The 16,373-nt window shown below is 41.0% G+C and overlaps 1 protein-coding gene across 4 annotated transcripts in view; it reads right to left on the reverse strand.

The window, feature by feature from the left end:
• Positions 1–16,373, reverse strand: part of LOC144686695 (RNA-binding motif, single-stranded-interacting protein 1-like) — a 637,597-nt gene that overhangs the window by 490,916 nt on the left and 130,308 nt on the right. For all 4 annotated transcript variants that reach the window (XM_078552250.1, XM_078552249.1, XM_078552248.1 and 1 more), the window contains exon 3: positions 7,209–7,376. In XM_078552250.1, coding sequence (XP_078408376.1) covers positions 7,209–7,376 — 168 coding nt within the window. The remainder of the gene's footprint in view (positions 1–7,208; positions 7,377–16,373) is intronic.

Genomic DNA, 16,373 nt, shown 5'->3' on the forward strand with positions numbered 1-16,373 from the left:
GAGGAGTTTTCTGGGTTCAATCAAGGCCTCTGGGAAAGGTTGGAGTTTGAGCTATAAAAGCTCAACTGCAGGCTCCAGGACCAATTTTTCAGCACCTGTACGCAGAGTAATATGCATTTAGGTAACTGCAACCCTTTTGCAACAGCTATCTTAGTGCTGAGTTGTCATTATAGGCTTAACTATTACTCTTGCTTTCCATTGCAGCCTAAGGACCACAACAATCATGTGTGGGGACACTACAGCTTATGACCATGCCTTTCGGTGCAATAGGCCTGCACAGATTGAAGATGCACCTGCACTTATTCACACAGTTAGGGCAAGTACACGTGCGGAGGTGCTTTACATTCCAATAGATGGAAAGGTATGATTTTCTGAATGTTCCAGATAAAAACTGCGCCGGTTCACACACAAAGTATCCTTAAAAGGATGATTCTAATCATCCTTAAAAGGCTGGTAAGATGAGCTGAGGGCACAGATAGGCACGGGGAAATATGATATCATAGCTATGACTGAGACTTGGCTAAAAGAAGGGCAGGATTGGCAGCTCAACATTCCTCGTTATAGGGTATTCGGATGGGATAGTGCAGATAGAAGAGGAGGGGGGGTTGCAATATTGATCAAGAAATCAATCATAGCAGTGAGGAGGGATGATATCTTGGTGGGATCATCAAATGAGGCCATATGGGTAGAAGTAAAAAACACAAAGGGGCAAACACGCTGTTGGATGTGTACTATAGGCCCCCAAATGGTCAGGGAGAGATAGAGGTCAAATATGTAATCAAATTTCAGAGAAGTATAAGAACAATAATGCAGTAATAGTAGGTGATTCTAATTACCCAAATATTAACTGGGATAGTTTTAGCGTGCAAGGTAGGGAGGGAGTAAAATTCTTAAGATGCACCCAGGAGAACTTTTTTAGTGAGTACATAGAAAGGCCAACAAGGGAGGGGGCAGTTCTGGACCTAATATTCGGAAATGAGCCCGGGCAGGTGGAAAGCGAATCAGTAGGGGAGCATTTTGGAGATAGTGACCATAACTCAGTTAGATTTAGGATAGTTATGGAAAAGGATAAGGTTAGGCCGGGAATAAAAGTTCTAAACTGAGGAAAGGCTAATTTTACTAAGATGAGATACGGTTTGGCTCAAGTGGACCAGGAGCAGCTACTTGCAGATAAAACTGTGTCAGAGCAGTGGGAGGCATTCAAGGAGGAAATAGCGAGAGTACAGGGCAAATATGTTACCATAAAGACAAAGTGGGGGACCAAGTCCAGAGAAAAAGAGAAGCTTCTGCTTATGGCAGATACCGAGGGCTCAAAACGGCAGAGTCCTTAGAGGAGTATAAAAAGTGCAGGGGGATCTTAAAAAGGAAATTAGGAAGGCTAAGAGAGTGCATAAGAAAGTATTGGTGGGTAGAATAAAGAAAAGCTCAAAGGGGTTTCTTAAATATATAAAGAGCAAGAGAATAACTAGGGAAAGAGTAGGACCAATTAGAGACCATAAAGGTAATCTGTGTGTGGACCTCAATGAATACCTTGTGTCGGTCTTCACAATGGAAAAGGATGACGCAGGTATAGACATCAGGGTGGAGGACTATGAAATATTAGAGGAAATTAACAGAGAGAGAGAGGAGGTACGAGCAGATTTAACGGCTTAAATTTAAAGTGGATAAATCTGCAGGCCCGGATGAGATGTATCCTAGGCAGTTGAGGGAGCAAAGGGAAGCGATATCAGGTGCCCTGGCAGTAATTTTCAAATCCTCTCTGGCCACAGGTGAGGTGCCAGAGGACTGGAGGACTGCTATCACTGGCCCATTATTAAAAAAGGGAGGGAGGGATAGACCAGGAAATTACAGGCCAGTCAGTCTAACCTTGGTGGTGGGGAAGTTACTAGAAAGAATTCTGATGGACAGAATATATCTGCACTTGGAGAGACACGGATTAATCAGGAATAGTCAGCATGGATTTGTTCAGGGAAGGTTGCATTTGACAAATTTGACCGAATATTTTGAGCAGGTAACCAGATGTGCTGATGAGGGTAATGTATTTGATGTGGTCTACACGAACTTTATAAAGGCTTTTAATAAGGTCCCTCATGGCAGACTGGTCAAGAAAGTAAGAGCCCATGGGATCCAAGGCAAAGTGGCACTTTGGATCCAAAATTGGCTGAGAGGCAGGAAGCAGAGGTAGAGGGATGTTTCTGTGACTGGAAGTCTGTTTCCAGTGGGATTCCACAGGGCTCGATGCTGGGGCCCTTGCTGTTTGTGGTGTACATAAATGATTTGGACTTCAATGAAGGGGGTATGATCAAGAATTCACAGATGGCACGAAAATTGGTAGGATGGTTATTAGTGAGGAGGATAGCCGTAAACTGCAGGAGGATATCAATGGACTCGTCAGATGGGCAGAGCAGTGGCAAATGGAATTCAACCCGGAAATGTGTGAGGTAATGCACATGGGGAGGGCTAACAAGGCAAGGGATTATACTGTGAATGGTAGGGCCCTGGAAAGTACTGAACATCAGAGGGACCTTGATGTGCATATCCACAGACCCCTGAAGGTAGCAGGGCAGGTAGATAAGGTGGTTAAGAAGGCATATGAGATACTTGCCTTTATTAGCTGAGGTGTAGAATACAAGAGCAGGGAGGTTATGCTGGAACAGCATAAAATGCTGGTTAGGCCAGAACTGGAGTACTGCATGCAGTTCTGGTCACCACATTGCAGGAAGGATGCGATTGCACTGGAGGGGGTGCAGAGGAGATTTACCAGGATGCTGCCTGGGCTGGATGGTCTGAGCTATGAGGAAAGATTGGATAGGCTGGGGTTGTTTTCCTTGGAGCAGTGAAGGTTGAGAGGGGATCTGATAGTGGTATATAAGATTATGAGAGGCATAGATAGGGTGGATAGGAAGGCACTTTTTCCATTAGTCAACGGGTCAATAACCACGGGGCTTAGATTTATGGTAAGTGGTAGAAAGCTAAGAGGGGAGTTGAGGAGAAGTTTTTTCACCCAGAGGGTGGTGGGAGTCTAGAACTCACTGCCTGAAAGGGTGGTTGAGTCAGAAACTCTCATAACATTTAAGAAGTATTTAGATATTCACTTGCATTGTCATAGCCTCCAGGGCTATGGGCCAAGAGCTGGAAAATGGGATTAGTGTAGTCAGATCTTTGTTGACCGGCGCAGACACAATGGGCCGAATGGCTTCCTTCTGTGCTGTAAACATCTATGACTCTATGAGTCTATAAAACTGATGGATATCACCGTGGTGATATATGTATCATCTTCATTCATGCAGTCTGTATATGCATTGGTAATTTAGTCTGTATTACAGATCTTGCATGTAGAACACTAATATGTTCCTTTCTTTCCCCCTACAGGTTCAATTGCAGGGAGGTCTGTAGCTCAGTGAGCGGCAGTTATTTTTCCATTTGTTCTTTTGTTTAATTGTTTTTCGCTATTTGTTTAACGTTAACTATTTCAATGAATCGATGCTTATGTTTTCCCTCTTCCTTCTCCATCTGCAGCATGTTTCACTCATCATTTGAAGGAGGGGTTGAGCGAGGATGAGGTCTCAAAGGAGCAAAGCAAGCTGATCAGTTATATAATGGGGAGAAGAATGGATCTGAACCGTGAACAAATTTGGCCTGAAATCAATCAGCATTTTGATATGATGCATGAGTTATTTATGATTTTTCACTTCTTTTCCAGGAATAAAGTTGTTGACCCTTTACAGAAACCTTCATTCTGAGATTTTTTTTTGCCTGTGATCAATGAGGAATTTTAATTTTGTATGCTTGGCATTTTTCACAATAAAATTTGCACAGTTTTTACTCATTCCTCTTTTTATTCTGAATGTTTTGTCTGACCTGCAAATGCAGAATTCCACTTATTAATCTTCCCATTCCATTAATTTCCATTCAAAAAAATACACATTGGAAGGGGGAGCTAATCACATCGGTTGATGCTCACCAGCAATAAACGTGATAAATAAATACATATAACTATAAGTATAAGTGCAGTATAAAGCACAGTGGATAAACTAGAAAAATAACCAGTTCGGACCAATATTACTGGCACCACCTTCTGGCTTACTGGTACCATTACCAGTGTTAACTGGCTATTTCTACTGGAGCTGTTCTTATTTCCCTGTTCCGAACTGGTTCCAACTGGTACCTGTATTACTGGAATTTTGGGCAATAAAAGCTGGCCTAGCCAGCGACACCAAATAAGGAAAAATATTACTGGAACTTCTTTCTGCTTGGATGGCTGTGTTGCCTGCCCAGTGTCAGGGTTTGTGACATCTGCTCAAGGCTGAAGAGGAGCATGCAGGAAGCATTTGATAAGGTGCCATATCAAAGGTCATTGTGGAAAATAAAAGCTCATGGTGTAGAGGGTAACATATTAGCATGGATAGAAGATTGGCTAGCTGACAGAAAACAGAGTATGCGTAAATGGGTCTTTTTTATGATTGGCAAGGTCTGATGAGTGGAATCCCACAGGGGTCTGTGCTGTGCTCAACTTTTAATGATTTATATTAATGACTTAGATGAGGAGTGAGGGAATGGTAGCCAAATATGCAGATGACACAAAGATATGTAGGAAAGTATGTTGTGAAGAGGACATAAGGGGGTTGCAGACAGATATAGATAGGTTGAGTGAGTGGGCAAAAATCTAGCAGATGGAGTATAGTGTAAGAAAATGTGAAGTTGTCACTCTGGCAGGAAGAACAAAAAAGCAGAGTATTACTTAAACAGAGAACAACTGCAGAATTCCAAGGAGCAGAGGGATCAAGGTGTTCTAGTGCAAGAGTCACAAAAAGTTAGTATGCAGGTACGGCAAGTAATTAAGAAGGCTAATGGAATGCTATCCTTTATTATGAGAGGAATTGAACATAAAAGTAAGGATAACAAAAACAGAATTACCTGGAAAAACTCAGCAGGTCTGGCAGCATCGGTGGAGAAGAAAAGAGTCGACGTTTCGAGTCCTCACGACCCTTCAACAGAACTGAGTATAGTTAGGAGAGGGGTGAAATATAAGCTGGTTTAAGGTGGGGGGGCGGGGGGGAGAGAGAGAGAAGTTGAGGGGTGGGGGGGTGGTTGTAGGGACAAGCAAGCAGTGATAGGAGCAGATAATCAAAAGATGTCACAGACAAAAGGATCAAAGAGGTGTTGAAGGTGGTGATATTATCTAAGAAAATGTGCTAATTAAGAATGGATGGCAGGACACTCAAGGTACAGCTCTAGTGGGGGTGGGGTGGAAAGACTGACAAGGTATTAGTTGTAGATTTAAAAATAATGGAAATAGGTGGGAAAAGAAAAATCTATATAAATTATTGAAAAAAACAAAAGGGAGGGGGAAGAAACGGGGTGGGGATGGGGGGAGGGAGTTTAAGATCTAAAGTTGTTGATTTCAATATTCAGCCCGGAAGGCTGTAAAGTGCCTAGTCGGAAGATGAGGTGTTGTTCCTCCTGCTCATTCACTTCCTCTCTCCTCACCGTCCAAGGGCCCAAACACTCCTTTCAAGTGAAGCAGCATTTCACTTGCATTTCCCCTAACTTAGTCCACTGCATTCGTTGCTCCCAATGCGGTCTCCTCTACATTGGAGAGACCAAACGCAAACTGGGCGACCGCTTTGCAGAACACCTGCGGTCTGTCCGCAAGAAAGACCCAAACCTCCCTGTCGCTTGCCATTTTAACACTCCACCCTGCTCTCTTGCCCACATGTCTGTCCTTGGCTTGCTGCATTGTTCCAGTGAAGCCCAACGCAAACTGGAGGAACAGCACCTCATCTTCCGACTAGGCACTTTACAGCCTTCCGGGCTGAATATTGAATTCAACAACTTTAGATCTTAAACTCCCTCCCCCCATCCCCACCCCGTTTCTTCCCCCTCCCTTTTGTTTTTTTCAATAATTTATATAGATTTTTCTTTTCCCACCTATTTCCATTATTTTTAAATCTACAACTAATACCTTGTCAGTCTTTCCACTGCACCCCCACTAGAGCTGTACCTTGAGTGTCCTGCCATCCATTCTTAATTAGCACATTTTCTTAGATAATATCACCACCTTCAACACCTCTTTGATCCTTTTGTCTGTGACATCTTTTGATTATGATTATCTGCTCCTATCACTGCTTGCTTGTCCCTACAACCACCCCCCCACTTCAACTTCTCTCTCTCTCTCCCCACCCTCCCCCTCACCCCACCTTAAACCAGCTTATATTTCACCCCTCTCCTAACTATACTCAGTTCTGTTGAAGGGTCGTGAGGACTCGAAACGTCGACTCTTCTTCTCCACCGATGCTGCCAGACCTGCTGAGTTTTTCCAGGTAATTCTGTTTTTGTTTTGGATTTCCAGCATCCACAGTAATTTTTTGTTTTTATAAAAGTAAGGATGTTATACTTCAGTTACACAGGGCATTGGTGAGACCAAGTGTCAAATACTATGTGCAGTTTTGGTCTCCTTATTTAAGGTAGGATGTAAATGTGTTGGGAGTGGTTCAGAGGAAATTTACTAGATTGACACCTGGAATGAGCCAGTTGTCTTATGAGGAAAAGATGGACAGACTGGGCTTATTTCCACTGGAGTTTGGAAGGGTGAGGGGTGACTTAATTGAAGTATATAAGATCCTGAATGGTATTGACAACATGGACCTAGAAAGGATGCTTCCTCTTGTGGGTGAGTTCAGAATTAGGGGGCACTGTTTTAAAATTAGAGGTTGCCCTTTTAGGATAGAGATGAGGAGAAGATTTTTCTCTCAGAGGGTTGTACAACTTTGGAACTCTCTGACTCAGAAGGCGGTGGAGGTGGGGTCATTGAATATTTTTAAGGTGAAGATAGATAGATTCTTGTTAGGCAAGGGAATCAAAGGTTTGTCGGGGGGTAGATGAGAATGTGGAATTCAAAGCACGAACAGATCAGCCATGGTCTTACTGAATGACAGAGTAGGCTCGAGTGGCCAAATGACCTACTTCTGCTATTATTTCATATGTTCGTACGTTTGTATGGTTGTAACTGGAAATTTTCAAGACTGAGATTAAAAGCTTTTTGTTAGCTATATGTAATAAGAGCAATGGATCGAAGGCAGACAAATGAAGTTTAGATACAGATTGGTTATGATCTAACTAAATGATGGAAGAGGTCTGAAGGACTGAATGGCCTACTTCTGTTCTGATACTCCTATGAATGCTTAAAGCATTTCAAGCGTACTTACAGCTTGGCTTGCTCTGTAGGAATGGGTAGCTGCAGTTTGGCAATGAAAATTGCTCCTATGGGCAAAGGCATAACTGCTCCAGCCAGGTATGGTGTTGGGCCACTGTGAAGTAAAATCTGGACCAATTGTAGACTTGTTTCCAGAGAAAGACCGAATCTGTGGTGTTTGCTGTGAAGATAAATCACAGTGAAATAAAAACATTAGCAGCTACTTCAATGGTAGCTGAGTGAACCTAAGGCAAACCATGACATTATTATATGAAGTAATCCATATAATGGTAGTAAATCCAATCAGATCTGACTTGCTATGACATGTGCAATCCCAACTTATTTTCAATTAGATACACTTGTCGCAACTCACTGGGAATAGTGCACTGCAATATCAAGCCCCACTGCTCCCCGAGGCGCGACAAATGTGAAAAGTTTGATTAAACCACTTAATTGTTAAATCTGGTTAACAGAATAGGAGCACCAAGCTTGTAAACTTAATAAGTAAATAACTGTTTATTGAACAAATTGTCTTTAACCAGTGGCAAAAGAAAGAAATATGAACTGCTAATTTCTAACTCTATAACCTAAACTCTACCCCTTCTTAAATCCCTATACACACACATACAAGACACATAAGACACACAAAAACATGGATTTTAAGGGTGGGATAAAACCATTCAATAGCACCAATTCCGGAGCACAGGATTCGCTGGGTTGATTTTGATCGATGTCTTCCAAATTCCTTTCAGTTCTTTGTTGATGACACGAGGTGGTCTTCCCAGCGCTTTCAGTCTTTAGTTCATTCATTGAGTACTTGCTTTTCAAGTCTCTGATGGTGATTTCCCCTTTTCCTCTTGACATGGGTTTTTCAGAGAGAGCACAGGTTATAGAGATATGAGGGGAAAAAAACAGCTAGCTATTATTGTAGAATTATTGGAATCTTACACACACAGGTGAAAGAGGTTTTATGTCTTTTCTCTTTTCAGGCTTGGAGCTTTTTCCAGCTGCACTGCTCTCACACAAACCCTGGTCACCTGGTTGGGAGCCAATTAAAATGTTGTTGCTGGGCTGTTCCCCATTAGACCGGACTCCTCCTCAGCACCATCCTGTCTTTCATGGCACACACTGTTCCAGGACAGCAATAAGGTATTTATCCCTCACACTGTTCCAGTACACATGCCTTTCAAACTGCAGCCATTGTAATTTTAATCCACAGTCCAACAGAAATAAAAAGATATATTCTTTACAACAGTCCAACAGAAATAAAAAGATATGTTCTTTACATGCTTCCACCCTTAAAAGACATGAAACACCATTTCAAAAATGCATTTCATCACAAGGTATGTGACACATGGACAACAAAACAGGAGACTTGCTTCCATTCATCCTTCCTGCCCCTTATACAATCTTCAGTATTTGTTCTGATGATGCCACTTTCCAAAACTGTTCCTCTGACATGTCTTCCTTCTTCTTTAAGTAAGGTTTTCCACCCACGGTGGTTGACAGGGCCCTCAACCGTGTCTGGCCCATCTCCCGCGTATCTGCCCTCACACCTTCCTCTCCCTCCCAGAAACATGATAGGGTCCCTCTTGTCCTCACTTATCACCCCACCAGCCTCCGCATTCAAAGGATCATCCTCCGCCATTTCCGCCAACTCCAGCATGATGACACCACCAAACACATCTTCCCTTCACGCCCCCCGTCGGTATTCCGTAGGGACCGTTCCCTCCGGGACACCCTGGTCCACTCCTCCATCACCCCCTACACCTCAATCCCCTCCCACAGCACCTTCCCATGCAATCGCAGAAGGTGTAACACCTGCCTCTTTACTTCCCCCCTCCTCACCGTCCAAGGGCCCAAACACTCCTTTCAAGTGAAGCAGCACTTCACTTGCACTTCCCTCAATTTAGTCTATTGCATTCGCTGCTCCCAATGCGGTCTCCTCTACATTGGAGAGACCAAATGTAGACTGGGTGACCGCTTTGCGGAACACCTTCGGTCTGTCCACAAGCATGACCCAGACCTCCCTGTCGCTTGCCATTTCAACACACCACCCTGCTCTCATGCTCACATGTCCATCCTTGGCCTGCTGCAATGTTCCAGTGAAGCTCAATGCAAACTGGACGAACAGCACCTCATCTTCCGATTAGGCACTTTACAGCCTTCCGGACTTAACATTGAGTTTAACAACATCAGATCATGAACTCTCTCCTCCATCCCCACCCCGTTTCCGATCCCCCTTTTTCCAATAATTTATAATTTTTTTCATACATTTTTAAAAATATATATATTTTTCTTTCCTCACCTATTTCTATTATTTTTAAATTCATTTCCATCCATTGTTTTATCTCCACTTTTTAGCCTATTTCAATCCCTTCCCCCCACCCCACCCCCACTAGGGCTATCAGACATTTGCTCGTCCTGCTTTCTACCCTTAATGTCACCATTAGCACATTCCTTAGCTAATATCACCACCGTCAACACCCCTTTGTCCTTTTGTCTTTGACATCTTTGGCAATCTCTTCTTTGCCTCCACTTATCACTGGCCCTCTATCCAGCTCTACCTGTCCCACCCCCCTCAACCAGCTTATATTTCACCTCATTTCTATCTTTCCTTAGTTCTGATGAACAGTCATTTGGAGTCGAAACATTGACTGTGTTCCTCTCCGCAGATGCTCTCAGGCCTGCTGAGTTTTTCCAGCTAATTTTGTTTTTGTTTCAGATTTTTTGTTTCCAGCATCCACAGTATTTTGCTTTTATCTTCAGCATTTCTTACCCCTTTAACTTATTTCAGTATTTTACACTCGGGACAATGTATCCACGATCATATTATCTTTGCCAGCATGTGGACAATTTTTACATTGACTGATTGAAAGAATAGACTCCACCTAAACAGTCTCACATTTCAAGTTTTAAACTTCTCAATAAATGCCAGCAGATTATGGTCAGTGTAAATTAGTGTATCTTTGTTATTGTGTCAGACATAAACTTCAAAGTGTTGAAGAGGCAACAACAATGCTAGAGTTTCTTTATCTACTGTACAGTACTTCCTCTGATGTTGATTTAGTTTCTTGGAAAAGTACCCCACTGGCTTTTCTAACTCTAATTTATCGTCGTGTTATAGGACTTCACCTACCCCCAAGTCACTAGCATCAATTGCCATTTTAAAAGGTTTGGTAAAGTCAGGAGTGGCCAACACTGGTTCATTTATTAAGATTGCCTTCAGATTTTCAAAGGCTGCTTGGCATTTTGCTGACTACACCACTTTTGCCTGTTTTCTTAACAAATTGGTGAGAGGTACAGCTATTGTGCTGAAGTTAGGCACAAACTTCTGATAAAACCCACGCATTCCTGAAAATCTCATGATTTCTCGTGCTACCGTGAGTCTTTCTAGAAACATGGACACGTAATACAACATGGAGGATTTGTCTTTCTGCTTTAGAAACTTTTCCTTAAACACTTTTAATGAACCTCTTATTTCATGGCCATAGATCAATTCAAATAGATTAAATCCTGTAGATTCATTTGGAGAATCTCTGGTAGCAAATAGTAAGAAATCTAATCCTTTGTCCCAATCCTTTGGGTATTCATGGCAATAGATCTTAATCATTGTTTTGAGTGTCTGGTGGTATCTCTCTAAAGCTCCCCATGTCTGTGGATGATAGGTGGTAGACTTTAGTTGTTTGATACCCAAATTGCTGATTATGTCCTGGAAAATTTTAGACATGAAGTTAGAACCTTGGTCAGATTGTATTTCAATTGGCAGGCCATAACGAGTGAAAAACTGAGTTAACTTTTCCACTACCACCTTAACTGTAATTGTCCTTATAGGAATAGCTTCTGGAAATTGAGTTGTCATATCCATGATTGTAAGGATATACTGATGTCCTGCTTTCGTTTTGGGTAATGGCCCTACACAACCTAGTAATACCCAACTGAATGGTTCTTCAAAAACTGGTATGGGTACTAAAGGTGCTGGTTTGATTACATGTTGAGGTTTACCTACTACCTGACATGTATGACATGTTTTACAAAATTGCACTACATCCTTATGAAGTCTTGGCCAAGTAAAATGCCTGTTTATCGATGCTTGAGTTTTCAGTATTCCTTCATGTCCTGCCATAGGAATTTCATGTGCTACTTGCAATATCTCCTTACGATATTTGGGCGGTACCACTATCTGATGAACAGCCATCCGTTCCTCAGCCGCAGGTTTGTGAGGGCATCTCCACTTCCGCATCAGAACTCCGTTTTTAATGTAATAGCACTCCAGAAGTCCTTCTGCTTCAGCTCAATGTGAGCTGAATGTGGAAACTTGTTTAACTCTGGATCTGCTTTCTGAGCCTCAATTAATGAAGACATGCCAAACACTTCCTTTGGATTATCCTCATCCTTAAAGAAAATTTCAGCTAGTCTAACATTTGCTTGTGGTATTAGTTTGACTTCTGGTGGTGGACTTTGTTTAGCCATTGCTCTGGTCACCCCAAATGATGGAAAAATACCAGGAACTTGTTCTTGTAACTGCTGTGTCTCTTTAGCCTCTCTCGGACTTTCCGTAATTATGGGCGAAGCTATAACCTCCACTCCTGCCAAATTGTTCCCCAAGAGTAAATCAACTCTATCCACGGGTAATTTCTTAACAACTCCTACAACCACCGATCCAGACGACACAACACACTCCAATTACACTTTGATAATGAAACTGGTATATACTCTCCACTTATCCCGTTTACCAATGCTTTAGCTTTCGTTGAGCTCTCTGGAGGGAAAACTAGGTCCTTCTCCAGCAAAAGAGTTTAATTCCTGTGTCCCTTAGTTATGGGTTTAGTTGCATCATTTGATGAAAAAGGGGATATCTTTCCTTTAGACAAAAACCCTCTATATCTCTCATCTACCTTATTCATTTCACCTGCATTCACAGCAGTGGTTACCTCCAGTCCCTTATTTGTAATTAAAGCTACAATTTGATCCGTGGCATTTTCTTTTTGAGTTCCCTTTTCAGACTTACTCTTACGAACTCCAATAAGTCCCATGGGCTTCCCTCGTAACTTCCAACATTCTGAACAAATGTGTCCCACTTTATTACAAGGGAAGCACTTAGACCTTCGAGTTTCACCTCCACCCTCAATACCTTCCTTCCTGATCTGGGGAGGAGATCTCAAGGTATTCCCAGCTGTCCATTCTTTACCCTGGCTATTTGCCTTCCTTTCACTCTCCCATTTTCTATCCTTTTCAAATTTATGGGGGTGATGGATAAAAGGTTTAGTTTTATGGATAAGGTCATAATCGTCAGCCATTACTGTTGCCTATCTAGTAGTTGTAACCCTTTGGTCTTCAACATGGGATCTTATTACAGAAGGTAGGAAGTTTTTAAATTCTTCCAGGAGATTGGTCTCTCTGAGAACTTCATAAGTAGTTTCAACTCCTAATTCTCGTATCCACCTGTCAAAACTACTTTGCTTAACCCTTTCAAATTCAATGTAAGTTTGCCCAGGCTGTTTCCTTAAATTTCAAAACTTTAGCCTGTATGCTTCAGGGACCATCTCATATGTGCTCAAAATGGCCTTTTTCACCACATCATAGTCCCTAGCAACCTCCTTTGACAGTGAAGCATAAATTTCCTGTGCTCTACCTGTCAATTTGCTCTGCATGGGCAATGTCCAATTTTCCTTTGGCCAGTTCATCTGTTTAGCTATCTTCTCAAATGAAATAAAGAATGCTTCAACATCCCTTTCCTCAAACTTTGGAAGAGCTTGTACAAATTTAAACATCTCCCCACTGGGTTCTGATCTGGAAATAAATCCTGTCTCATCTACTGGTATCTCGTTTTTAACTGCCAGCATTCTAAGCTGGAATTCTCTGTCTCTCTCTTTCACTCTTTCCTCCTTTTCTAACTTTGCCATTTCTAATTCCCTTTCTTGTTTTCTTTCTCTCTCTTGCCTTTCTGCCGGAAATTATCTTCCTTTTTCTTTTTCTTTTTCTGCTGCCTCCAGCTCAAGTTTTTTAATTTCCTTTGCTTGTTCAAGTTGAAGCTTCTTCAATTCTAACTGAAGTTTCACTACCTCCAGCTGTGACTCACTAGTGTCAGGCATCACTTCCAACTTTAAATGCTGTGCTATACCTTCAATTATGTCTGCCTTCCTAGCTTTGGCAGGCAATCCTACTCTTAATTTACCTGACAATTCGATTAACCTGGCTTTTGGAATCCCTTGTAAAATCATCAGGGTCATCTCTTCCACTTGTAGGAAAGCTTTAGCAGTTTCCAGTGCCATCTTATTTGTGATAGTCCAAACCTGGTGTTTCCTTTTAGCTTTTATTATTTACTAAATCTACACCCAAATCATCATTGTCTTTTGTTCCAAAATATCCTGGACCCGAGCCCACAAACTTTGTCACAACTCACTGGGGATAGTGTGCTGCAATATCAAGCCCCACTACTTCCCAAGCGGTGACAAATGTGAAAAGTTTGATCAAACCACCTAGCTGTTTAATTTAAGTTAATAGAATAGAAGCACCAGGCTTGTAACCTTAATAAGTAAATAACTGTTTATTGAACAAATTGTCTTTAACTGTTGGCAAAAGAAAGAAATGCGAGCTGCTAATTTCTAATTCTATAACCTAAACTCTACCCCTTCTTAAATCCCTTTACACAGACATACAAGACACATAAGACGCACAAAAACATGGATTTTAAGGGTGGGATAAAACAGTTCAATAGCACCAATTCTGGAGTACAGGATTTGATGGGTTAATTTTGATGGCTGTCTTCCAAATTCCTTTCAGTTCTTTGTTGATGACACGAGTGGTCTTCCCAGCACTTTCAGTCTTTAGTTCGCTGGTTGAGCATTTTCAGGCTAAGAGCTTTTTCCTGGTGCACTGAACTCACACAAACCATGGTCACCTGGCTAGGAGCCAATTAAAATATTGTCGCCAGACAGTTCCCCGTTAGACTGGACTCCTCCTCAGCACCATCCTGTCTTTCATGGCACACACTGTTCCAGGACAGTAACACTGTATATATCCCTCACACTGTTCCAGTAGACATGTTTTTCAAACTGCAGCCATTATAATTTTAATCCACAGTACAACAGAAATAAAAAGATGTGTTCTTTACAACAGTCCAACAGAAATAAAAAGATATGTTTTTTACACACTTCATAACTAAAACAGAATCAGGATTTGGAGTGGCACTACAGCTACTACCATAGCTACTACCATACAAATAATTTCCAATCTTTCTCTGAATCTCAACTTCGTAAATGTTAACATGATTTGCAAAATCATATAAAACCATTTATCTTGCTATAATTTATAGTGATATCATAATGGAAACTGCAGATCATGACGTGATGTGACATCCTACTAGTAAATTCTACAATTGTTTGGTGTTTTAATAATAACAAGCCCATCCAGACACAAATCAAAACGTGAAAAAATAATGAAGCAATATTTAGCTGAAGGAATATATAAAGACCATGAACCTCAGTTCAGAATGCACAACTTATTTCCAGTCAGGAGGGTAATTCAATTATAATATAGTCACAAGTTAGTTATCCATTTCAAGTGTCTTACACAAAGGAATATATTACACTCTTTGTACAAAAGGCTGAATAACTTGGTGGAGGGAGGCATGAAATTCCTCTTGCCAATAAATTTAGTAGAAAAGGTAGCATGAAAATAAAACAAAGGGCAAAAGTTGCACAGGGATTTCCCTGATCTCCCATTACATCTTGTGCAGAATATCAGGATAAACCCTGGGGTTTCCACAGATCTGTCAAATTTATGGAAATTCTAGCTTTGGAATTATTTTGCATTGAGGCAACACCAATTTCTTTTGCTAAAATTAACAGGATAAATTTCCTCCCTTTGGTATTGTGAAGGAATGATCACTGTAAGATCATTGTAGCACAAAATAAAGGCAAATAGGAATTGGTATAAATTATTGGCAAGAGGAATTCCACCAAGTTATTCAGGCTTTTGTACAAAGAATATAATATATTCCTATTTGTCTTTATTTTACTATGCAGTGTTATTTCTATCTGCAATGGCTTCTGTTCTATATTCATTCCATGAGGATCCAAGGTAGTTCTTTAAGGTAATCAGGAATTTCTAATCTCCACAAAGCAAAAAAATCACCATCAAAATAAATGCAGATTACTGACACAATTTCAAAGTTTAAAGGCACCAAAAATCATTTCAAATTCTCAGTTCACAACATTAATTGAAAAACTTGGTTATGCAACAGTCTTGAAACTCTCTTCAGTAGCAATACAGATCTATTTTGATGGTTTCAGAATATAATAAAAATTATAAGAATGGAGAATAGCTATCAGAGAAGTGATTAAAACACTGGAATTATCATAATTTTTTTGTTTCTGGTGAGCATTAACAATGTGGAACTTGATTTGACGGTTGTAATAACTTACCTATATCACAAAACATTACTACATGTAAGATTATTAGGTTACTAAGCAGAATGCTAATGTTAAAATGTAACTATTATAGAAACTAACAACTTACTTTATTTTTGTCTTGGTAGTATAATAAAGTGAGAAAACTTAGAAGTAGGGCACAGTATGGAAAAGATGCCAAGATAATGGCACCATGGGAAAATTATAATTGTTATTATTAAAAATTATAAAAATGATCAAGTTTTATAATAAAAAAGAACTTTCTTTCAGCAAGGAGACGAGACCTTGAGGCTGGCTGTGGGAATTGAATGTGCATGTAAAAACACAGGACTGGAATGTCTACATCCTTCTAGGAGATAAGACCATGGAACCTTGAGATAAGAGACAGTCAAATACAGATGAATGTGAAAAACATTATGTAATTGTATGATGCTCACATGAAAGATACCTGGTTGGTTTAGGAAAGTATGCTCAAACACAGGGCTGAAGATGATTGGAGTAAGGGAGGGGTTAATTGGATCAATGCCAGGGTAAAAGAGGGCCTCCCGATCAGATTCATGTGGTGGAGAAATCTAGAAAGCAAGGCAAGAACAAACAAGAGACAAGGGAGAGGGAGAGAAGGAGAAACAGAGAAGAAAAGCCCAAATACCAAAAGCTGCAAGAAGAGAGGTCACTGTGCGCTCCCCATCCAGCCATAATATGGCAAATATATAGCCCACGTTAGACTGTAAATCACCACTGGAGTTTATTGCTGTAGTTTACTT

This window comes from Cetorhinus maximus, chromosome 11, assembly GCF_964194155.1.
Source record: "Cetorhinus maximus chromosome 11, sCetMax3.hap1.1, whole genome shotgun sequence".
Lineage (NCBI taxonomy): Eukaryota > Metazoa > Chordata > Chondrichthyes > Lamniformes > Cetorhinidae > Cetorhinus > Cetorhinus maximus.